This window comes from Balaenoptera ricei, chromosome X (genome assembly GCF_028023285.1).
Source record: "Balaenoptera ricei isolate mBalRic1 chromosome X, mBalRic1.hap2, whole genome shotgun sequence".
NCBI classification, from domain to species: Eukaryota; Metazoa; Chordata; class Mammalia; order Artiodactyla; family Balaenopteridae; genus Balaenoptera; species Balaenoptera ricei.
The window spans coordinates 21,052,481-21,076,802 of NC_082660.1; the positions used below are offsets into that span (position 1 = coordinate 21,052,481).

The following is a 24,322-nucleotide window of genomic DNA, read 5'->3' on the forward strand; positions in this document are numbered from 1 at the left end:
CATGAGAACAGGAAAGAATTTGGCTGGAAGTGTTAGAATGGATTTACTTCTGAATCTCTATTGCTGCCTTCATCACATTTGGAAGAAAGAGGAGAGTTTGGAGGAGAAGATCTTTCGATGAGCCCTGCTTCCCTCTCTCTGGGCCTGGCCCCGAGGTTGCCTATTTCCCAGCGGCCTCCAGGGAATATGGGGCATCAGGCAGGACTCTCCGAATGTGAGAGAGTCGGGACAGACCCATCAGTATCACAGAGGACAGAAGAAGAACTAATGATCGCCGAACACTTGCTCTGTGTTGGGCTCCATACATGTTGTCACATGTAGTCTTTACAAAAACTGACGTTTCATCCCCATTTTACAGATGAAGGCAGCTGAGCCTCAGAAGTTAAGAAGCTTACCAAGGGTAAATGGAGAAGTTGAGGCTGAAGCACATTTCTGTCTCCAAAGCTCATGTCTTTTCTATCACATCCTCTATCCCCCAACTATCTCTGGGTTTACAGCAAGGTTGGGGTTTGGGGGCAAGACCAGTCATGGAACTGCTCTGGTCACGTGGCAGCCGGGGAAAGGGCTCGGGTTCCTCTTTCAGGTGGCCTGGTACCTTTTCTCTCACTGTGCCCTAGTCGCGTACATTGTGTGCACAGCCAGCCCAAGGCAATCAACAGAAGACTCCCTCGCTGACCTCTGTCTTCCTAGTCAACACTGTATCTCCGTCCTCTTGGACGTGCTGTAGTCCATCACTCCATTTCTGAGGGCACCTGTGAGCTGGCTTCTCGGGCACCTCCCGAATCCTGTGTCTCGGTCAGAGCTGGGGTCTGTGGCTGCTTCCTGGTCCCTGAAGAAACACATTTGAAGAAAATCTTAGGAAGCAGTCGGCCCGCAGTAGGTGAATAGTTGTGGAATGAATGGGTCTGTTGCCTTCTGGAAACCCCCATGAACAGGAGTGGATTTACATGTTCTCCTACTTTTGTACTTGGCAGTTTTCCCACAGCGTTTATTTGAAAACAAATTCAGATTATGTCCCAGGTTACTTTTGTACCGCCACTGGTAACACTAGGGATGTATTTGTGCTGAGGGAAAAACACTGCTTTCAACGTTGCCTCTTGTAATAAATGTTCTTTTTCTGTTCTAATTAAATTATTTTCTTAAACTTGCTATTTCAGAGGATAAAGATTTAACTAGAGACTGCAAGATTACTTAATTTTCTCTTCCCGACCAGTCACTGGGCTACCATGAGAACATTTTATTATTCCATCTGTTAGATTATAAAATCATGGAACATTTTTCATCTCTTAATAGGGAGAGATAATGCATGTGAGAAAACTTCATATATGTTCCTACGAAAGGAGCTTCCTGTGCGCCTGGCTAACACAATGAGAGAAGTTAATCTTCTGCCAGATAACTTGCTTAACCGCCCTTCGGTGGGATTGGTTCAGAGTTGGTAAGTAAATAATGTGGCTTCAGATGGGTCTACCCAGAATGCACTGAACATTTGGCATTGGGACCATTCTCCCTAAAAGTACACGTACTGCTTCTGTGGGAATGAGTCATTCAGGATAGCCGGGTTTCCCAGGTAATTAAAAGTTGGGGTTTTTTTATTTTAACTGACAGTGTATAATTGTCCTAAGGAAAAAACTTTTCAACTGTACTAGACACTTTCTTGACTTTTCAAATTTTTTCTGGTTATAAATGTGATTTTTCATTGAAGAAAATGGGAAAGTACAGAAAAATATAAAAGAATAGCAATGCAGTGTCCCATGTGAGCAGGTCTGCAATTCTTTGGATAGGGGGATGTTGCTTCTTTGATCCAGTCTCTGCCGTGTTTTTTCTGTTTTCCTTTTAAAGAAGTTTTTAGAAGACAGTACTTATTTTAGGGCAAATTAAGTCATTTAAAGGGGAACCTCCTGTGTGAAAAATATGAAATACCTGCTGTGCCTCATCTCCCCCATGAAAAGTCTGAAGTATCTTCACAGAGTATGTTAGCATTCAGTCAGGTGTAGCTCTGATGCTTAAAGCACGTGCTGTCTAATTGAGGAAGTTGAATTTGTGACTAAACTGCCCACTCAGTAGGCAGAGTGGGATGGGTGAGTGGTAGGAGGGAAGACCAGGTGGTGTATTTTTAGAAAGGGATTTGCATAGATTTGAGAAACGCTTGCTTGTTTCCTCTGTATTCTACAAGCAAAGAAGAAGTCCCTGTGGAGAAAGCTGGAGGGGTTCAGGATGCCAGATGCACAAAGTGCTCTCAAGCCAGCACTGAGGAGGTGCCATGGGGGCCTGGGGGAGGGAGGTGCCGACTGTGGTCTGCGCTGCCCCTTGGTGGGGGGGTGGAACTGACAGGGACAGGGAGAGCACTTTAGGGGACGGGAATGATGTGGACAGATATGGGGAGAGTGGAGCCATGAATTAGCTGGCATCTAGAGTATTAACGGAGGCTGGGCTACTGAAAGAAGATAGCCATTCAACAGTCATTCCTCAGTAATACTGATTATAATAAATTCTTAGGGTTGAGAATGAATCATCTGAGAAGCACTCTATTGGGTGGTCCATCCTTGTCCCAGACAAGCAGCAGCCCCTCACTGAGGCAGGTGCAGGGGCCCCAGGACCCCAGAAAGCTCAAAGAGGTGGCGACCATGGCTTCCATCTCAAGGTCACTTGGATTCTACCGTAAACTCATAGCTTGTTTCAGGAACAGCAAGTACTTGTTTGCATGAGACTTCTTTATTGCTCCAAGACCATGATTAGAGATTTTCCAGCAGAAAGTATATAAGCACTCTTGGGGCTAGCTACTGTGCTGGGAATTCTAGGTAAGCTAGCTGACTTTCAAGTCCCCAGTCATGGTGGCAGTGACAGTCAAACATTTACTATCACTTATGTAAAAGTCACTTCAGGGGCTTCAGAGTGAATTGCTGGCAAATTGCTGACTGAGATTACTGAGTCAGCTCTTTTTTTTTTTTTTTTTTTTGGTCTCCTTACTATTTCTCTTCCATAGCCATTGCAAACATGTGCATGTTACTTCTTCCCTTTCTTTTTTAAACATTCAATTTTGAAATAATTGTGTATTTAACAGAAGGGTTTGCAAGACTAGTAGCAAGAATTCCCATATCCTTGCACCCAGATTCACTAATTGTTAACATTTGGCAACATTTGTTCTATCATTCTCATTCATATTCTCTCTCCCTCTCTCAATATATATATATATGTATGGTACACACATACACACATAAAATACATTATTTTTTTCTGAACCATTTGGATTAATGGTACACATCATGCCCCTTTACCCCTAAATACTTTAGTGTGTATCTCCTTAGAACAACTCTTAGAAAACCACAGTTTGATTATCCAATTTGGGAAATTTAACATTGATACAGTAATATTATCTAATATGTGGACCCTTCTGTCTTTCATCAGTTGTCCTAATAGTGCTTTTCTTTTTAAGCAATCCCCACCCCCACCCCTGATTTATGAGTCCAGTTCAGGATCATGCATTGCGTTTACTTGCCATTTCCTTTTCCTCTTGAAAACAGATCTTAAGTATAACAGGCCATGAAGCCCATCTCAGTCAGAGTGTGTTCTCCTTGCTTTCTTGACTTTCAGGCTAGGAAACTCAGCATAATCTTTGACTCCTTTCCATTTATGACTTTGCTCTTTAAATGAACTATCCCCTTCCAGAAGGATGGGATTCCTGCCTGAAATTCTGCTGACGTGTGGCAGGGCAGAGGGCATCACTGTGGATGGCTGACTGTGGCCTCTCAGGGTGGTTTAACCTAATGATTTTAACAATGTCTAATTCATAGCCTTATATGCCCAGAAACTTTAAAAAAAATATACCCAGTAATGAACATACTTTAGTATCATGCGTTGTCACAAAGTTCAGGTGAGGCTGATTAATAAAACGTCCTTCCTGTTTATGTATTTATAAGCTTAACAGTCATTTTTAGTTACTGGTGTGCCCTCTTCCTCTATCCAAAGTGGGATAGTAGGATTAGTAGTCATTAATTATTAGAAATACTTAGAATAAGGGATAATTTTTTCAGGACATGTTAAGACCCAAAGCAGAGCTCATACACCTCTAAGTAATTGGAATCTCTGAATCCCCACCAGATCCGGCAGGTCCAGTCTGGGTGTAGCTGCTGCTGTAATGTGCCTCTCTAAGTCCCATTTTTCCTCTGTTCTCCATATCTTTGTTGGACATATTATTTCTTATACTGGCCCTGACTGAGATATGTCGGTATTCTTAATCCAGAAGCTGTTTCTGAGGGCCTAAGAGGCATTCTTTCTCCTTCATTACATGTTGATGAAATTAGGTTAACTCTGAGAAGGAACCTTCTTTATTTCTAGTTCTAGGTTCTTTTTTTTTTTTTTTTCCTTTTCCTGCTGTGCCATGCAGCTTGCAAGATCTTAGTTCCCCAACCAGGGATTGAACCCAGGCCCATGGCAGTGAAAGCACCGAGTCCTAACCACTGGACCGCCAGGCAACTCCCCTAGTTCTAAGTTCTTAGCATGCACTTCAGGGTCACACACGTGCTTCTTAAATTTTCTGTGCACTTTTTTTGGTAATCAAACTATAGACTTGGTGTATCAGTTAGGACATGTGTGTTAGCAAGTAGCAGAAAATCCAACTAAACCTGGCTTAAGCAATAAATTGTAACTATAAGATCCAGCCATAGGATGAGGTTTTCCTGTTGGTTTGATTCAGAGATTCACGAGATTATCAAGGCCCTACTTTCCATGGGGTCGGCTTCATTTTCTGGCTGGATTTTCTCCTGGTGACAGAATAGCTGCAGCAGTTCCAGGCTTTACATCCATGGACCACATTGTCCAAAAGCAGAGCAAGTTAATTTCTCTCCCAAAGACCGCCAGCAAGTCTGCTCTCTTATTTTACTGGCCTGAATCGAGGCAGTGATGTCCATTCCTGAGCCAATCCCTGTGTCCAGGGAAATGCGACTCAGTGACAGGCTTAGGCCAGAACTATCGGACTAATTAGGAATTAGTGACAAGAGAAATAGGATTACCAAGAGAAAAACCGGGCCACCCAGGAGCTTTGCATGGTATCAGCTTCCCCGGAAGCACTTGGGCTACATGGCGGGTGGAGGGGATTGGATGGATACCTGGGTGGAAATTTAGTGTACTCCTAAGGAAAAGGGAAAGGAGGATGGATGTAGGGTAGGCAACTAACATAGTATCTCTTTGTTTTCAGGTATATGCAGAGTTTTCTTGAACTTCTAGAATATGAAAATAAGAGCCCTGAAGATCCACACGTCTTGGATAAGTAAGTATGGTACCAGACTTAACTGAAAAAGTCAAAATATCTAGGTTAAAAAATGTTTTGGTAAATGGAACTTCATGTCATTAAGAACCAAGAAGTACAACTTGGCCGAAAGCATCAGGTTTCTTAATGGGTAAGAACTCAACGTTGCAGTTTTTTAAAATTTGAGTTAAGAATTTAACATAGTACCAAGGGAATAATGACCCTTCCAATTACGCTTCATGATCTAATTCTTTTTTTTTTTTTTTTTTTTAAGTACATATTTTTTTAAATTAATTAATTAATTAATTTATTTTTGGCTGTGTTGGGTCTTCGCTTCTGGGCGAGAGCTTTCTCTAGTTGTGGCAAGTGGGGGCCACTCTTCATCGCGGTGCGCGGGCCTCTCACCATCGCAGCCTCTCTTGTTGCAGAGCACAGGCTCCAGACGCGCAGGCTCAGTAGTTGTGGCTCACGGGCCCAGTTGCTCCGCGGCATGTGGGATCCTCCCAGACCAGGGCTCGAACCCGTGTTCCCTGCATTGGCAGGCGGATTCTCAACCACTGCGCCACCAGGGAAGCCCCATGATCTAATTCTTAATACTTGTCTTCTGGTGAACTGGTTCTGGGCACTCACTGTAAATATTGCAGTAAATGTTCCACCTAGTGGTAGTTTTAAGAACGCACTGGCCTCTGTGTATACATGAGTTTATGTACTTAGTCCTTTACAATTTGTTTTTAAATTTTCAATGCGATACTACATTTGAGCTCAGAGAATCAATAATGCTTTTATTTTGGAGCAGCATAAAAGAGTATGCTATTAACAGAACAGCTATTCTGAATTCTGTTGCTGCTGTTAGGCACGAAGGCTGCTAAATTCTCATGCTGATGGAAAATATTTCTGGTTTTTCTTTTTCATTTAACCAGGAAACGCTGACCCTAGCTCTGAGAGTGATTTTTTCACCCCCAAGAGAAATTGTGTCCCCTTCACATTACTTTCCTCCTCTTTCACGTACCCATCAGTGAATGCATATGGCAGGCCTGTTGTGCTGAGGAATTTCTTTCTAAGTAGAAACCTGACCCACATCATCGTGACACCAAATGCCTTACATGTAGGTGTTCCATAAAAAGAACGAAGAAGCACCGCGTTACATAAGAGACCTTAGCTGGAGGCATTTAACCCAGCTCTCTCAATTCACAGATAAGAAAACTGAGGTCCAAGATGTGAGGTGACTTCCCCAAGATTGTAACATTAGTTAGGAGCAGAGCTGGATCTGTAAATCATGTTTCCTCTTCCTTGGTACATTGCTCTTTGCAATGCGCCATACTGCCAGAACTGCTGGTCTGAGTCATGAGTAGCTAGCTGAAATGTAGTTACAAATTAAAATACAAAGGGAAAAAAGTCCTGACCTGTTTTATACTTTGCTAGGTGTTTTGCTAATGGGTCTTTGAAATGTGGAAGGGGAGGCATTGGATTAGAGCCCCCAGCTGTAGTGTTTTCCTTGTTGTAAGGCCTTGCTGTCGTTTAAGTTATCAAAGTTAAATGAACTCAGAAGTTTGGTTTCTCAAAAGTCATTAGCTAGTTACAGTTTGGCTGATATCCTCCAAATTAGGACTGACCTCTATAGCTTCAAATTTTGGGATATAGATTTGTGGAAGTTTATGATATTAAATTTCTGCCGTGTGTTTCCAGGAGTCCTGTCTCAGTTTCTGGAACAGGTTATCAGTCAGATGCGATTTATGGACGCGAGCCTGCTTTGGAAACTGCCAAGTGCTGGATCCAATGTGTACGAGATTGTAATGATAATAGCTCTCGCTCAGTGACGTTTAGTAACTTGTCCAGGTTGCCATGAAGCTAGTTAAGAGACTTGGGATTGTAGAAGCCTGATGTTTGCAATGAAGGAAGGAATGGGGAGTTCTGCTCATCGTAGCAGCCTTTTCTTATCAGTGAGAGGTTATATAGCAGTCATGGGCAGGGAAACCATTTCAGTAAAGTGAAAGTAGCTTAGAGGACAAGGATGTTTGTCATAATGATAAAGTTTAGAAGAGCCCCAGAAGATTGGGGAAGTAGTCTGAGAATTGAACCGTTGAAGCAAGTCTCCTCCCCTCAGATAAGTTGAGGCACTTTTCTACTGTAATGAATTGTTTCAGTTTAGTAATATTTAATTTATGAATACGATGGGAAGAGCATTATGTAAAGGATAAATGGTCCATTAGAAAATTTCTTGTGAATAATTATGACCTTCTAATTTCTGAGTTGATTTATTCATCTTTGCTGTCTTTGCACATATGTATTTGTTACAGAAATATTTCATCATTGAGAAAATAAGACTATTTGGGTAAATAAGGTCACTCCAAATTTCCATTACTGGGGGACAACCACTGTTAACATTTTCCTTCCATTTACACTTTTAACTAGGCATATATATTTCTATATGTGTAGAATGTTGTGTGTGTGTGTGTGTGTGTGTGTGTGTGTGTGTGTGTGTGTGTTTTACAAAAATAACAGTGTCAGCATTATAGACCTACACCATTATTAGCAGTTTCATAGTGGTCCATCTGCAGATAACTCATGTGATTTGACCTCCTGTCATTGGGTTTTAGAATAGTTCGTGGTTTTCTTGCTACTATAAGCAGTGCTCTAAAGAACAGCCCTTAAATACAGCTATTGGCCTTGTCCAGTTATTTTCCTAGAATCAATTCCTGGGAGTGGAATGACTTTCTTTGGCTTTTGATATAGGCTGCTCAATTGCCCCTAGAAATGCATCAGTTATGCTCCCACACTCTGGCTGACTGGTTATTCTTTGCCAGTCTGTAAGCGGAGAATAGTGTTGCATTGTTTTAATTTGCTTTTCTTTTATTATTTTGAAGGTGAGGTTGTTGGTGTTTGCGTTTCCTCTGGTACATTTTCTATTGATACCAGGCCCCTTGCCTAGTTTTCTGTTAGGGTGGTCATCTTTTCCTTCACTAAGAATAGTAACTCTTGTGAATATATTTTTCCCAGCTTTCACTTTTTTTGGACTTTATAATGTGTGTCCCTATAAAATTGCTGAAATCCTGCATAGTCCTATTATTTGTTTCATCATGGTTTCTGCCTTTGGTATAATGAACAGCCTCCCTTTACTCCAAGGTTATATACTTATTCAGCTGATTTTCTTTGTCCTTTTCTACAATTTCACCCTTTTACATTTAAGTTTTTTAACCCATTTTTGGGCTTAAAGCTTAAAATTGAGGTGTGACTTAAATTGTTAGCCAGCTGTCCCAACTAATTTGTTTTCCTACTGACTTGTCACTTTATCGATATGCTGAATTTTTACACACACATACTCATTCACCCTTGATCCTGGTTCCAAGCTTTTTATTTGGTTCCATTGACTTGTCTTTCTGTTCTTAGTTACCATTCTCAATATATTTTCCCCTCTGCACCTTTACAGTAATATACTGGAATTCTTGAATAGGTTTGTCTTAATCACCTTTGTTCTGTCTACATTTCATCACCGTATTTTACTGCTGTGAGAAATACGTTTCAAAATTTTATTCTTAAAAAGTTTGACATTATTTCTTCATGGAAGCTATTTCTTTAAGACGCCATAATAAATCGTTGGAGATTTTTGGTATTGTCTTCATGTTTTCAGAAGAAATATTAATATATTCTGCAATTATGTGTTCAGCAAACATTTATAGAATTTGTTTTATTAGTAATCACTTATCCAGAAAGTCAGTGGATTCCTAAAAAGGTATTTGAGCATTTTTTTCTTTACTAGAACCTTCTACTTTTTGTATCTCTGAAGGAAGACTTTCTGTAGAAAGTTTCAAGCAAAAACTGAGTAATACTTTAGTTTCTCATGAGTACTTCCTTGTAGCCTATGATGATAATGATGTCTCTGCCTTATAAAAATACCAACAGGTAAATAGTCCTGAGATAGACCTGGGAAGTTTATACATTAGCCCATGAGATTTTGACCATTTTGACCATTTTTTTGTTTCCTTCCCACACAGCTTTCTACAAGTTCTAATTAAAGTCAGAAATAGACACAATGATGTGGTTCCTACAATGGCCCAAGGAGTGATCGAGTACAAGGAGAAGTTTGGGTTTGATCCGTTCATTAGCAGTAACATCCAGTATTTTCTGGACCGGTTTTATACCAACCGCATCTCTTTCCGCATGCTTATTAACCAGCACAGTAAGTTGGGTTTTCTTGGTCCAGTTTTGAAAAGATAACCAGAGTGATTTCTCCAAAATGTTTTCCTGTTGCTTCATTTTTAATTTACTGATCTGCATTTTTGTCTAGAAATTTCATTTCTAGTTCAGTTTTTCCTAAGTGAGTCCTATCTATGAAAAAGCTTATCACTAGAACTCTCTGTTAAAAGAAATCCTTTAAAGGCTTTTGGGTGCTCATATTCAAGACAGGACCACTGCCTGCCTTTTAAGCCTCTGCTGTTACATTCCTGGTGGGGGTGAGGGACCGGCTTTAATGGCAGCCGGGTGTTCATCTCTGAATACTTTTCAGTGTCTCTAGGGTCTGTTCTAGTCTTCATTCAGGATGTCACATGTTTTCCTTTTTGGTTTTAAAAACATTGATACTAAGAATATTGAACTGACAAGTTGGCAATATGAGCAATAGATCTTTTATTTCACAGTGATCACTGAAATCAGATTAAGTGGGATTGTCAAACCCTAATCTTGTATTGAGAGTTTTAGTCTCCTCTCTAGGCTGATAAGCAGATAAGAAAAAAAAAACAACTAAAATTCTCTCCACAAAAACTTTTAAACTGATTTTCAGCGTGTTTCTTTGTCCGATTTCGTAATTCTTATGAAAAAGCATCCAGGTGTCTAGAGTCTAATTCACCCTCTTTGTTGAGTCAGAAAATGGACAGAGCATCTTCATTTTACTAATGTGTTTTATTTGGATAAACAAATGTTATGCAGCTATTAAATGTGGGTTTGTTCTAAATGTGTGTCTGTTTAAAATGTAAATGTTTGACAGTTTACAGGAAATTTATAGGGAAAAAAAAAGAACCCAAATACTATTTAAACTACTTAGATAACTACAGTTTCTTTCTGACCTACATATGTGTGTCTACATATATACGTACATGTTTTTCGATCATTGATTAAGTTTGCACACCTCTTGGTTTTCTTCCACTTAATTAGTTGGCACTTTACGTATTGGCCTAATGCCCATATTTGTCCTTTTTCATAATTAAAATCTCTACCTATTTTATTTAAACATTCTCCTTTTGTGAAGTCTAAGTTATTCCCAATTTTTGTTTGATTTAAAAATAGCTACACATATAAACATTTGAATTCAGATTACTTTTTTCTTTGGGGGCTCCTTTTGGTTTTTTTCAGAAGTAAAATTTTGCAAACCTTGTATATTATGAAAGTAGTTAAATGTACTTTTAAAAACGCTTGCACAAATAGCGTTCGTGTGTAGTACGGTGAAAAATAAGCTCCACAATGGAGGCATTTGAAGTGCGCATGGTGAAGACCCTGTGTAAGCCTGGTGTAATGGTGCAGACTGCACCATTGTTGGGGAGAGTGGGTTGGATACCTGGCCCATGTCACTGCTTTAGGACCTGCTAACTGCACCTGGCAGATTTCACAGCACATCCTTCCTCCTCAGTTGTCTGATAGCTGATCACCCACCAATTGAGTGGATTCTGTTGCGCTAAGTCACTGTGGATGCTAAAACGGTTTTCACAATAAGAAAATCTTTTCAAAACTTACAAGCCGCATATTTCTCTGCCTGACCATCCTAGCCTGCTGTGTTTTTAATCCTCTCCCTTTTCTCTTGTGTTTGTTTAGCACTTCTGTTTGGCGGTGACACCAATCCTGCGCATCCCAAACACATAGGAAGCATTGATCCCACTTGCAACGTGGCTGATGTTGTGAAAGGTAAGGAGGCCAATGTAACGTTAGCGGTTGTGGTTCCAGTAGGATTGTGGTTTCGTTGAGGCAGCTTGGCTGTAGGGTTATGGCGCTGAACTGTTTGCTGGTTCATCAGGCCACTTTGGGCCCAAGCCATTTGATCCAAATATGCCATGTTCTTTCTAGGTGGCTCAGGAAGCGATGCATAATTAGTAATGTTCAAAATCGGAGTTTCTACTTCATTGACTAAGGCTTTTCTTATAGTTCTCGCTAAACAGTAAATATTTGTTAGCTTAAGAGTCTTAAGATTCAATTGCCACCACTGTCTGAAAATTTCAGAGAATGCAAACCCCTGTTATAAAGTTCAGCTGAATTCACGTGTTTGTAAAATGTATACGTCTTTCTGACATGCGCTCCAGGTTTTAGAATCTCCATGGCATTTGGGCTTCACGGGTTCCCTGGGTGTGGAGCTGGCCTCTGTTCCAGCAGCCTCAGGGTAGCACAGAACCCTAGAGCCATATGTTCCTAGTGCCTGGGCGCTTGGAATTTGAACAGCAGTCTCCTCATTTTTCATTTAAGATAACTGCTAGCTCCAGAAAGCCTTCCTGGTTGTAAGTGATCCACCAGGTTCCTGGACCTCTTCAGTTTTCTTCGGTGTTAGGGTTATTCTCTGCAGCCTCAGATCCCCAGACTGTCCCCTTTCCTAGATTGTGTCTCCTCCTGTGGCCCTCCTCTCCTCATCTAAACACACACCTTACTAGTCTCAGGACCATAGCTCTCCCCGATCTTCATTGGGATCTCTGTTGCTCTTACTTTTTCTGGATTGTGTAGCTAAATGAGTAGGAGGCAGACGAGGGCCTTGTCTCCTTGGCAGAGCTCTCAAGCCTGCCTCAAGCAGAGTGACCTTTGCTCTTGGAGCTTGGAGGGCCAAGGAACGGGACCCCATGTGGACAGCCTCCCCAGTGGGGGAACCGACCAGATCTTCAGCCACTAAAGCTAAGGAAAACCTGTGCTGTTTGGTTACCCTGGGCATCCCACCGGTGGCCTGAGCTCAGGCTGGGCTTGTCAGCCTGCCCTGGCCTCTGTTTAGTTAGAAAATATTTACTCACATTACTTCAGTTATAAGTGAATAGGCTCAGCTTCAGCACCCTAAGAATCCTGTATGTAGGTTTCTCTCTCACAAGGTAACCCTCTGTAGGCCCCCAGCAGGGGAGGGAAGCAGGATTGGTCTTATCACCACCTGTATGTTCATCTGGGCCTAGCCCAGTGGCTTTTATGATTCAGGAAACCTGGTTCAGATAGTTGACTGCCCTTAGGAAAAAAGGCACACACTCATAAAGCAAAAGTGCATTATAATATATTGCATGTGTGCCTTTTCTCTTGAACTGCAAGCAATTTGAAGTCAGGGTGTTTGTCTTATACTTGTTTTGTGACTCACATAGAACTTAGTATATGCCTGTGTAGATGGTCAATAAATATTCCTTGGCTTGAGAAATGTTCAACTTTTCGGTAATTTACTTTAACAAAAAGCTTTATTGTGGTACAATTCACATGCCATACAATTCACCCATTTAAAGTGTACAATTCAGGGGTTTCTAGTTTATTTACGGAGTTGTGCAACCATCACCATAATCCAATTTTAGAACTTTTTCATCACCCCCCAGAAAACCCCATAGCCATTAGCAGTCACTCCCCACTACCCCTCTCCCCAGCCCTAGGCAACCACTAATCTATTGGGTTGGCCAAAAAGTGCCTTCCGTTTTTAAGTAAAAATAAAAGACGCATTTTTCATTTTCACCAAGACCTTTATTGAACCACATCTTCACCCTTTTGTTCCACTACCTTCTGCCATTTTTCAGGCAACTTCATAATTCCATCTTCCCAAAACTTTTTATCTTTTTGAGCAAAGAACTGTTCCAGGTGCGTTTTACAGTCTTCCAGGGAATTGAAATTTTTTCCATTAAGAGAATTTTGTAAAGACCGAAATAAATGGAAATCTGAAGGTGCAGTGTCTGGTGAATATGGCAGATGAATCGGATATTCCCAGCCAAGCTGTAATAGTTTTTGCTTGGTCATCAAAGAAACATGCGGTCTTGCATTATCCTAATGGAAGATTATGCGTTTTCTGTTGACTAACTCTGGACGCTTTTCGGGTCGAGTGCTGCTTTCAGTTGGTCTAATTGGGAGCAGTACTTGTTGGAATTAATTGTTTGGTTTTCCAGGAGGAGTTCATAATAGAGGACTCCCTTCCAATCCCACCATATAGACAACATCACCTTCTTTGCAAGAAGACTGGCCTTTGGTGTGGTGGGTGGTGGTTCATTTCGCTTGCCCCACGATCTCTTCTATTCCACACTGTAGCACAGTATCCACTTTTCATCACCAGTCACGATTTGTTTTAAAAACGGAACATTTTCATTACATTTAAGTAGAGAATCGCATGCCAAAATACTGTCAAGAACGTTTTTTTCACTTATGTGGAACCCAAACATCAAAGTGATTCATATAACCAAGCTGGTGCAAATGATTTTCAGTGCTCATGTTGGATATTTTGAGTATGTCAGCAATCTTCCACATAGTATAACGTTGATTGTTCTCAATTAATGTCTCGATTTGATCGCTATCAACTTCAACTGGTTTACCCAACCGTGGAGCATCTTCCAGCGAGAAATCTCCAGCACGAAACTTCTCAAACCATTTTTGACATGTTCGATCAGTCACAGCACCTTCTTCATATACTACACAAATCTTTTTTTGCGTTTGAGTTGCATTTTTACCTTTCTGGAAATAATAGAACATAATAGGCCAAAAATGTTGCTTTTTTTCTTCCATCTTCAATATTAAAATGGCTACACAAAAATTCACCAATTTTGATGTCTTTTTTTAAATGCACACTGATGTGACAGCTGTCACATACAATCTAACAAAATTGTTTCAAATGAAGTTAAAGACAATTAAGTGCTACTACTAGAGCCATCTTACGGAAAAAACTAAACAAACCTTTTGGCCAACCCAGTACTTGCTGTCTCTATAGATACTCCTATTCTGGACCTTTCATATAAATGAAATCGCACAGTATGTGGTCTTTTGTGATTGGTTTCTTTCACTTAACACAATGTTTTCAAGTGTCATCCATGTTGTAGCATAAATCGTTACTTTGTTTCTTTTTATGACCCAATAATATTCCATTGTATGGATAGACTGCATTTAGTTTTATCTATTCATCAGCTGATAGACATTTAGGTTAGCTAGGTGACCTTGGACATGTTACATAACCTCTTTGGGCCTCAGTTTCTTCATCAATAAAATGGTGCTCTTGGCAATTCAGCTATATCCTAGGGTTAAGTGAGTTAATATATGTAGAGCTCCTGAAGCAGCACTAGCACCCAGGAAGGGCTGTAGGTAGACAAGTTCATGAGCATCCTTGGGCATCACGTGAGTCATTTGCCTTCTCATTTATACCATTGATTATATAATAAGTTGGTGCTTTTGCTTTTGTTTCTGGCATAAATTATAAAATATTTTAAAACATTTAGGACATTTATAAGACAATTGAATATTTGATGAAATATTTCAAGAAATATTGTTAATTTTTTTAGGTATGATATTGGTATTGTGGTTATTTTAAGGTGTCCTAGCTTCGAGAGAGGTATTTTGAAATATCACACATGGTATGAAATGCCTTGTGGGATTTGCTTCGAAATTACGAAGAGGGCAGTGAAAAAGATCAGGCTGTGTTGAGGCTGGTGACGAGTGCACGAGGACTCTCTGCACTGTGCTCTGCACTTCCGTCAACGTCTGCAATTTTTCATAATAAAGTTGTAAAAACATACTCCCTTTAAAAAAAAATGGTTCTGAAGACCCTAGGGGCAGGACAGGAATAAAGTCGCAGACGTAGAGAGAGAATGGACTTGAGGACACGAGGAGGGGGAAGGGTAAGCTGGGAGGAAGTGAGAGAGTGGCATGGACATATATACACTACCAAATGTAAAACAGATAGCTAGTGGGAAGCAGCCGCATAGCACAGGGAGATAAGCTCGGTGCTTTGTGATCACCTAGAGGGGTGGGATAGGGAGGGTGGGTGGGAGATGCAAGAGGGAGGGGATATGGGGATACATGTATATGTATAGCTGATTCACTTTGTTATAAAGCAGAAACTAACACACCATTGTAAAACAATTATACTCTAGTAAAGATGTTAAAAAAACATACTTCTTTTTAGCATCTCATTGTTTCTTCACAAAAAGTCTCTCACTAATTTTTTAGAGAGATTTTAACCATGAGTCAGTGTAAGTAGAGAAGTAACGGAGAGTTCTCGGCAGTTGTTAGGGCAGAGGGATGAAGCAGCGCTCAAGTGAATCAGAGGATGAGGCTGGACGCTGGAGGAGAGCAGAAGCCGTTGTTTTGAGCACTTACTGCCTGTGTGGCTCTTACTGGACTTATTACATCCTGCCTGGTCTTGGCATCGTTCTGTACTTCTGTTGGTCTCTCTCATGGGGGTGTAAATTCCTCAAGGGCTGGAATTACTCTCATCCACGCTTGCATCACTCCTCTCAGGGACAGAAGTTTCATACCAAAGAGTAGTGGAAGATTGTGTGCAAAACAGTTGGATCAGTATTTGAAAGAAAGAAACTAGAAGTTTGTGCCTCCTGCTTTCTTTGGCCTTTTTAGTCGAGGTTTTGACCCTGGGCCAGGTCGCCTCCCACCCTCTCCCTCTTCCCGCGCTCACTCACAGCTTTATCTTCACTCTTTCTCCTGCCCCTTTTGACTTTATACCCAATGAGTCCACCAGTTACCATGAACACATTTTACTCCATCCTCTCATGTAACCATTCCTACCACTCGTCTGGCACAACTTAAAGCCTGGGCTCCTGGCAAAGCTGTATCCCATGATGATCACCCCCCAATGCCCCTCTGCCACGGGGAATGTCACCTCCGCCAGCACACTTCTACCCTCACACTCATGGGGAGAGGGGCAAGGACTGCGCTGCTCCCTGTTCCCCACCACTTCTTTCAAACCGTGTTTTTCATTTCTTAATAGCCTCTTCCCTTAAGACAACAGTGGAGACTGGTTTCAGATTCTGCAACTGCATGAACCCGCGAAGCAGCTTCCACATCATCAGCTCTTCTGCCACCTTCATTCCCTTCATAAATCATAAATCCTACCCACAGCACCCTGAGGACGCTTGGCTTGTATATACTTTCTAGAATGCCCTGACGCTTCTTCCACTTGGTGAGGCATATGCTTACTAAGGGTCACTTACTTGTCCTCACACTGTTGGTGTAAGTTATACCACGTGAATATGTATAAATATACATAATTTATTTATACGTTGTGCAAACTGAAGAAATGTGAGTACAAAAAAGAGACTTATTTCCATAAAAATCAAGTCGAATGCTTTGGAAAGACTTGATGAAGAAGAGATTCTTAAAAGTGTAATGAAATGACTGTGAACAAGATAACTTTTAGGCGACAGAGAAGCACTGAATAAAAATCCCAGAAGGAATCTGCACTCGGATTGCTTGACAAGTATCTTTAAGTTTATTGCACTTTAAAGAAATAGGAATTGGAATTCATAGATGTGTATGATACTGTTTATCTAAGAAGTATGATCTAGAACCCCAAGCTGACGCGTCTTTAAAGGAGAGGCGTTGGCATTATATGAAAAGATTGGTAGAGGAATAAATTGTGTATTCAAAGGTGTATTTTAAGTTAATGTTTACAATTGTAGTCATTTTATGGTTTCCCACTATCCAACTTTTTTGTCAATCATCCAACTTCTGTTTCCGTTTTGGTCAGTCAAGAGGACTAATACCATATTACCAAATAATAAAAAGTGCTCATTGAAGAAAATTGAGAAAATGTGGGAAAAGAGGGAGGAGACTAAAAATCACCTGTCTTCATAACCCAGCAAGAACATTGTTTTATATTGAATTCATACCAACTTTACAGATAGCAACTGTGAATAATGTATCTCTTCATATGAAATCCATAGTACTTGTGTATTTCCCCATCTCCACCGCTAATGCCCATCACACACCACCTTCCTGGATGAATTCAGTGTCTGATCTGCTACACTCATAACCTCTATATTCAAATAGTTTTCCCAGCCAGGTGTATATAATCTTTATTCCTCAATGAGATATTAGTCTTAAATCAGTTACCTTTCCTACCATGGCAAAATTGGCTAGGCACCCTAGCAGGAAGCCTGAAGGTCTCTTTCCTCCCCGTGGACAAAGCAAATTTTAATAGCTTTCTGTTTCATGCCCTGTGGACCCCACTTTTAATTCTCTAAGTGTCTGCATACCCAAGCAGAAGCTCTTTCTGGCTCAAAATAAGACTGAGAAAAAATAAACAAGGCAGACAGCACGAACTATCAGAAGGCCTGGAAGTTCTTCCATGTCTTCTGGCAAAAAGGCACTGGAGTCTCCACCCCCAAATGCCCCAGGAACAATAGTCAGTCCCAAAGGGCCCACGCCTCCCCAGCTCTTCTTCCCAATACCCCCGAATGCTGTCAAGGAGAGGAAGAGATGCGTGTCAGCTTCCTTCAACTCTCAGTGACGTCTTACCATTCCCTTCCTCTTTTGAAAGTAGTTGGTATTTTTTCACTGGTTTTTCACCTTCTCCTCATACCTTCTGAGATTTTTCAGCTAATCTTCTTTACAGTGTTGTGTTAGTTTCTGCTGTACAACGAAGTGAATCAGCTATATGTATACATATATCCCCTCCCTCTTGGAACTCCCTCCCCCCAGCCTCCCATCCCACCCATCTAGGTCACCACAGAGCACGAAGCTGAGCTCCCTGTGCTATACAGCAGGTTCCCTCTAGCTATCGGTTTTACACATGCTAATGTATATAAGTCGACACGTCCCCAGCCATGTCCACACGTCTATTCTCTTCATTTGCATCTCTGTTCCTGCCCTGCATATAGGTTCATCTGTACCATTTTTCTAGATTCCACATATGCGTTAATACATTGTACAATATTTATTTTTCTCTTTCTGACTTACTTAACTCTGTATGACAGACTCTAGGTCCATCCACATCTCTACAAATGACCCAATTTCATTCCTTTTTATGGCTGAGTAATATTCCGTTGTATATAGGTACCACATCTTCTTTATCCATTCATCTGTCGATGGACATTTAGGTTGCTCCCCTGTCCTGGCTATTGTAAATAGTGCTGCAGTGAACATTGGGTACATGTATCTTTTTGAATTATGGTTTTCTCAGGGTATATGCCCAGTAGTGGGATTGCTGGGTCATATGGTAGGTCTATTTTTAATTTTTTAAGGAACCTCCATACTGTTCTCCCTCTGTCTCTAATATTTTTTTCCCTTTTGTTTTAGGAAACTTGATTTACAGGGTGTAGGGGTTCTGAGTTTTAATGACAGCTCTGCTATTGATTTTCTCAGCTGTGAAGGTCCTGCATGGTTTAAGCATAGTCAGATGTCCAGTCCAAATGACCGGTGTGTGTGTGTGTGTGTGTGTGTGCACATGTGCGTGTGCCCGTGCATGCCTATGCACGCGCACGTGCATGTTTTATAGCCTTAGGAAGCCTTAATGAACTAACAATGATTCCATACTTAGATCTCTTGAGACAGACTCTAGGAAACTTTTATGTAGAAGGGTAGGGACACTATTTTTATTTTTGACTAGACAGTTGTATAAATGTGTAGAAGTGGGGTGCATCTTGCATCATCGTAATTGAATGTGCAGAACACTGAAGCATGCCTCCTTGCTGCTTATTTAGCACATTAATATCTACCTTTGCACATCTGCAAATTATAGCCTCATGGCAGTGAATGCTAGAATTAGTGTTGTAGAGCAGCTCATATTATCCTCTGGGAGGTGCCTTCCATTGTGACCCTTTTCCCTCCTTTCTGTGTAAGAAACCAGGGAACAAAATGGAAAATCCTGTGATAAGATCGTTTTAAAGGTACAAACTTAAATACTTGGCACAGAAGTCAGCTCTTACAGCGACGTTAGCTTGCCTGTGTTGTTCCTAAATGCTCTTATTGCTCGGCTTAGCGTAATAGCATACAAACGGTATCTGGAGAGCGTGTCATTATTCTGGTTCAGAAAGAACGTCTTGTGCTCTCACTTCGGGCTCTTCAGGTTGCAAGTAACAGAGACCCACTCCCGCTAACTCAAGAGACAGATGTATTAAAAGAACCTAGTCGGTCCCATGGTAATCCTAGGGCAGGAACCACTTTGTAGTCAGAGCTATAGAAATTGGAACTGGGAAACAGAAAGCAAGGGTTTTTTTCTGTGTATCTTAGTAAGTGGGTTTGTCAAGTCACAGCCCCTCAGCCCCACTCTCTTGTCTGTAGACTGGCAGCCTTTTTAGGGCAGCTTGTTTAGGGCAATGACAGGCACTCCAGGCCTTCTAGATCATCATAACTCTAAGTGTTTCCTTTTGCCTTCTGCCCTGCCTGAGTGTCTCCATCCTGAATTCGCACAAGATGAATTTCATCAGCTCAGCCCGTCTTTTTGCCCACAACCGCAGGTTTTAGGATTCTAGTCAGCCTGTGGATTGGTCGCCCTTACATTAGATGTTCTGCCCCCCACTTCTCCAGTTGGCTGTGCTTTGGGCAGTGGGAGAGGGTCTAGCACTTAAAAAAAAACCCTGATGCTTCCCACTCGGGATGGGTTTTGGGTAAGTGATGATAGACTAATACCTTATTAGAATTGCTTTGTGGCTTAAAAGCGTTTCTTTTTTTTTTTTTGGTTGCGTTGGGTCTTCATTGTGGTGAGCCGGGGGCTACTCTTCGTTGTGGTGCGTGGGCTTCTCATTGCAGTGGCTTCACTTGTTGCGGAGCAGGGGCTCTAGGCATGCGGGCTTCAGTAGTTGCGGCATGCGGGCTCAGTAGTTGTGGCTCGCGGGCTCTAGAGTGCAGGCTCAGTAGTTGTGGTGCACGGCCTTAGGGCTTGAACCCGTGTCCCCTGCATTGGCAGGTGGATTCTTAACCACTGCGCCACCAGGGAAGCCCTTAAAAGTGTTTCTTAAAAGCAGCATACATTGTAAAGCAACCATACTCCAATAAAAATTAATTTTAAAAAATAAATAAAATGAAGGAGTAAAAAAAAAAAAGCAGCATACCTGTGACTCTGTAATGCTTTGTGGTCGTTTACGTTTACCTTGTTCAGGCATTGTTTCTTAAACTCGAGCTTTATGGTTTTTGGTATCCTGTTCATGTTTGTTTTTCATGTTTGTTTTCTCACTCAAATTCATCCTTGTCCAGTCTCTTATAAGATATCTGTAAACAAACAATGGCATGTATTTGTGATAGAGGCTAATATTGAGTTGGCCAAAAAGTTCATTCAAGATCATATGGAAAAACCTGAATGAACTTTCTGGCCAGTCCAATATTTGATAGCAGGGTCCTCTGGTGAATTTTGAATAGGAAAATCTTCTAATAAAAACATCTAATAAAATAGCATCCATACACTATTAAATTTTCCTTTGTGCTTCTTAAAACTGATTTGTGGCTACAGTGGATCTGTTGGGCCGGTTGCTATGTGAACCTTCACCTTACTCTTTATGGCTCAGTCTTTTTTAGTTTTAGTGTTACGTGTTTATAGTTTGGGTATTCTATCCTGGGGAAGTAGAAATGTGCTACACCTACAGTTTTTTTTTTCTTTTTAAAAAATTATTTATTTATTTATTTATTTGGCCATGCCAGGTCTTAGTTGCAGCATGTGGGATCTTCATTGCGGCACGTGGAATCTTTAGTTGCGGCATGCAACTCTTAGTTGTGGCATGTGGGATCTAGTTCCCTGACCAGGGATCGAACCCGGGCCCCCTGCCTTGGGAGCACGGAGTGTTAGCCACTGGACCACCAGGAAGTCCCTACCCCTACAGTTTTGTTAGTTACTTTATCATCAGTACCTTATTTCCCTTGAAAACAGGTTCTTAAAACAATGAAAATCACTTATGTTCAGTGGCAGTAATAATCATTTCCTGATATTTCCTTTTAAAGATTGGGTGGTAAATAGTGACTCAAATATATTGCAGATAAAAGTAATTTGATAAATTATCGTATTTTAAGATTTTGGTTTCTATTTAAACAATAGAAAAGTTTTATTAGAAAGCTTATTATTAGTAGAACTTGCATTTTACTCTAGATATAAAGGAAGTGAATTTTTAAGCCAGTAGTTGAAGTTTGGTTGTTATGTTGGTGATTTTTTAAAAACTTTTCCATTCTTATGGTACTTTACTTAAACAGAAGTATCCTATTTGAGTATATATGTGCTGTCATACTCCTCAGTACCCCATGATCATTCATGGCCTGGGAGTGACAGTGATAGAATTCGCATGACCCAGCCTTGACTTTCTAGGCCAGTGGTCTCCAAATCTACCTTCTCTTCAGAATTTTTTAAAACTATGGATTCCCAGGCCTCAACACAGAGCTACTGCATCAGCATTTCCAGGGGTTCATTTAACCTATACTTCTTTTTTTAACTTGCTAATGAATTCTACACAAACACACAGGTTTGGGAACCACTCTAGCCCACTAGTTCCCAGTCTGACCAAAAAGAACATCTCGAATCAGTATAATTGATTGAACCTGGAGAATTTTTGCATGGGCAGGATTGTTCCATTTAACAGATGCCCACTGGGTGTGTATTGTGCCCAAGGCATTATGATGTGCCACGGGAATTTATAGAGATGCATATGAATATAGCTTTTACCAGTACTGCCCCCAAAAGACTTTTGGCTGGCTGGTATATGTGAGTCTCATTGTCATGTCTTGAGTTTTTCAAGGATCATAATGCAGTTGTTAATTACAGCATTGATACACTGTAATTTGTGGTAATGCTTGAAAAATTCTTATTCATGTGGTTTCAGGAACCATACTGAGTCTTTGAGTTTCAAGTTGGCTGCATCTATCTGGACTCTACTATCTTCCACATGTTACATTTGTGTCATACTTTTTCTTAATAATGCTGTTGTAATCTCATGCTATTGAGCAAGCTAATGCCATGAAGAAGTAGCACATTTAGTGGAGTTGGGCTCGTTTCCTGTTTTATGGTGAATGGGAGAGCAGTTTAAACATCTTTAAAGGTGTTCTATCCTTGGAGGAGTTGTTTTGTGGAGATGTACTGGCATTGTATATGGATAACGAAGCATCATTTTTAGATTTCAGTATTTATTGGTTTAAGTGTTGGGAGTTCTTGCTCAGCTTTGTGCTGTTGTGTCGCTAGGTGGAGATGTAGCATTGTTTGGTGGTGTAGCCACAGCACAAAGAGTGAATCTTGATTTCTTTTTCCAAAAGAACTGTACAGATGTTTGATGAGTTTTATTATACCCTATGAAAAAAACTTGCAAACTTAATGTAATTCTAAATTGTAATTTTCTTTGTTAGGATTTAAATACAGTCCACTTTGATGTCTATTTTCACACCGATCAACTCTTTTTAAATTTTTTTCTCCTCTTGCTAATGTTTCCTTTGGCTATCCTTCATTATTTCATCTTGTCAGAGAGATTCTGATGTCTCTATCTGTGGTTCTTTATAGTGGTTTAATTCTCTTTTTTTAATATGAATTTATTTATTTATTTATCTTTGGCTGTGTTGGGTCTTTGTTGCTCCGCGTGGGCTTTCTCTAATTGCAGCAAGCGGGGGCTACTGTTTGTTGCGGTGCACGGGCTTCTCATTGTGGTGGCTTCTCTTGTTGTGGAGCACGGGCTCTAGGTGCGCGGGCTTCAGTAGCTGTGGCATGTGGGCTCAGTAGTTGTGGCTCACAGGCTCTAGAGCACAGGCTCCGTAGTTGTGGCACACGGGCTTAGTTGCTCCGCGGCATGTGGGATCTTCCCGGACCAGGGTTTGAACCCACGTCCCCTCCATTGGCAGGCGGATTCTTAACCACTGCACCACCAGGGAAGTCCCTATAGTGGTTTAATTCTAAAAGTTTAATAAAATGAGAATTTTTTCTCTGAGGTCAAATATTATGTAAAATTTAAATTTAGTAGCAATAGGAGGGAAATGAACCAAACCTTATAGTCTGCACATACCCTAATCTTATCTTTTGTATTATTTTAGATTGACATTGTCAATTTTTAATGTATTTAAATTCTGTCAGGCTTACTTTTCCCCCTTTCTTCCTTCTTTCCCTCTTTCCTCTTACCGCTTGAATCTTAAGTATCTACTCTATGCACAGTACTGACGTGGGGAATATAAAAGAAGTACGAGCCTGTCTCCAAAGAGCTGATATACACTTGAGGACACTGCAAGTGCAATCATGAAGCATTTTAAAGTAATTTGAATATCTGATCTTTAGAAATTGTAAAGGTGGAACTTAAAAAATCTCCTCACTTTGGAAGACAGTCTGGCTGTTCTTCAAACGTTTGAACATACAGCTGCTGTACGATCAAGCAGTTTTTCTCTCCTAGGTCTATACCCAAGAGAAATGAAAACACATCTTCACTAAAACAACTTGGACATGAATGTTCATAGCAACATGAATGAACATGTGAACGTTCATTTGTAATATCCCAAAAGTGGAAACAATCCAAATGTCTGTTGATGGATAAATGAATAGACAAAATGTGACATATTTGCATAATACAATATTAATTCAGTAATAAAAAGGAATGAAGTACTGATGCATGCTACAACATGGATGACCCTTGAAAACATTATGCTAAGTGAAAGAAACCAGTCACAAAAGGCCACATATTGTATGGTTCCACTTATATGAAATGTCCAGGATAGCAAACCTATAGAGACAGAGTAGATCCGTGGTTGCCTAGGGCTGGATGCAGGGGTAATGCCTGTTCATGGTTATGGAGTTTCTTTTGGGGGTGATGAAAAATGTAAAATTAATTGTGGTGATGGATGCACAACTCTGCGAGTACACTAAAAATCACTGAATTGTATGTGCACTTTAAATGGATGATTTGTATGGTGTGAGAATTGTATCTCAATAAAGCTGTTTTTTAAAAAAAGTAGATTATCAAAAGGTTTAAAATTTATCAAACCAAGGAATATTTATTGACTAGCTAACAGGCATGAAATAAGTTCTATGTGAGTTATAAAACAAGTGTAAGACAGAAACCCTGACCTCAAATTGCTTACAGTTCAAGAGAAAAGCACACATGCAGTGTAAAATAATGCACTGTAGCTTTCTGAATTTGTTCCCCATCTTTTGGATGTACCTTCCTGAATTCTCTCTTCCATTCATCTCTGTAATGGCTCTGATCCTCTTAC

At 40.6% G+C, this 24,322-nt stretch overlaps 1 protein-coding gene across 2 annotated transcripts in view; it reads left to right on the forward strand.

Annotated features, from left to right (window-relative positions):
- Positions 1-24,322, forward strand: part of PDK3 (pyruvate dehydrogenase kinase 3) — a 77,365-nt gene that overhangs the window by 21,354 nt on the left and 31,689 nt on the right. For both annotated transcript variants that reach the window (XM_059909991.1, XM_059909992.1), the window contains exons 2-5: positions 1,294-1,435; positions 5,195-5,266; positions 9,238-9,422; positions 11,048-11,137. In XM_059909991.1, the coding sequence (XP_059765974.1) occupies positions 1,294-1,435; positions 5,195-5,266; positions 9,238-9,422; positions 11,048-11,137 (489 nt within the window). The remainder of the gene's footprint in view (positions 1-1,293; positions 1,436-5,194; positions 5,267-9,237; positions 9,423-11,047; positions 11,138-24,322) is intronic.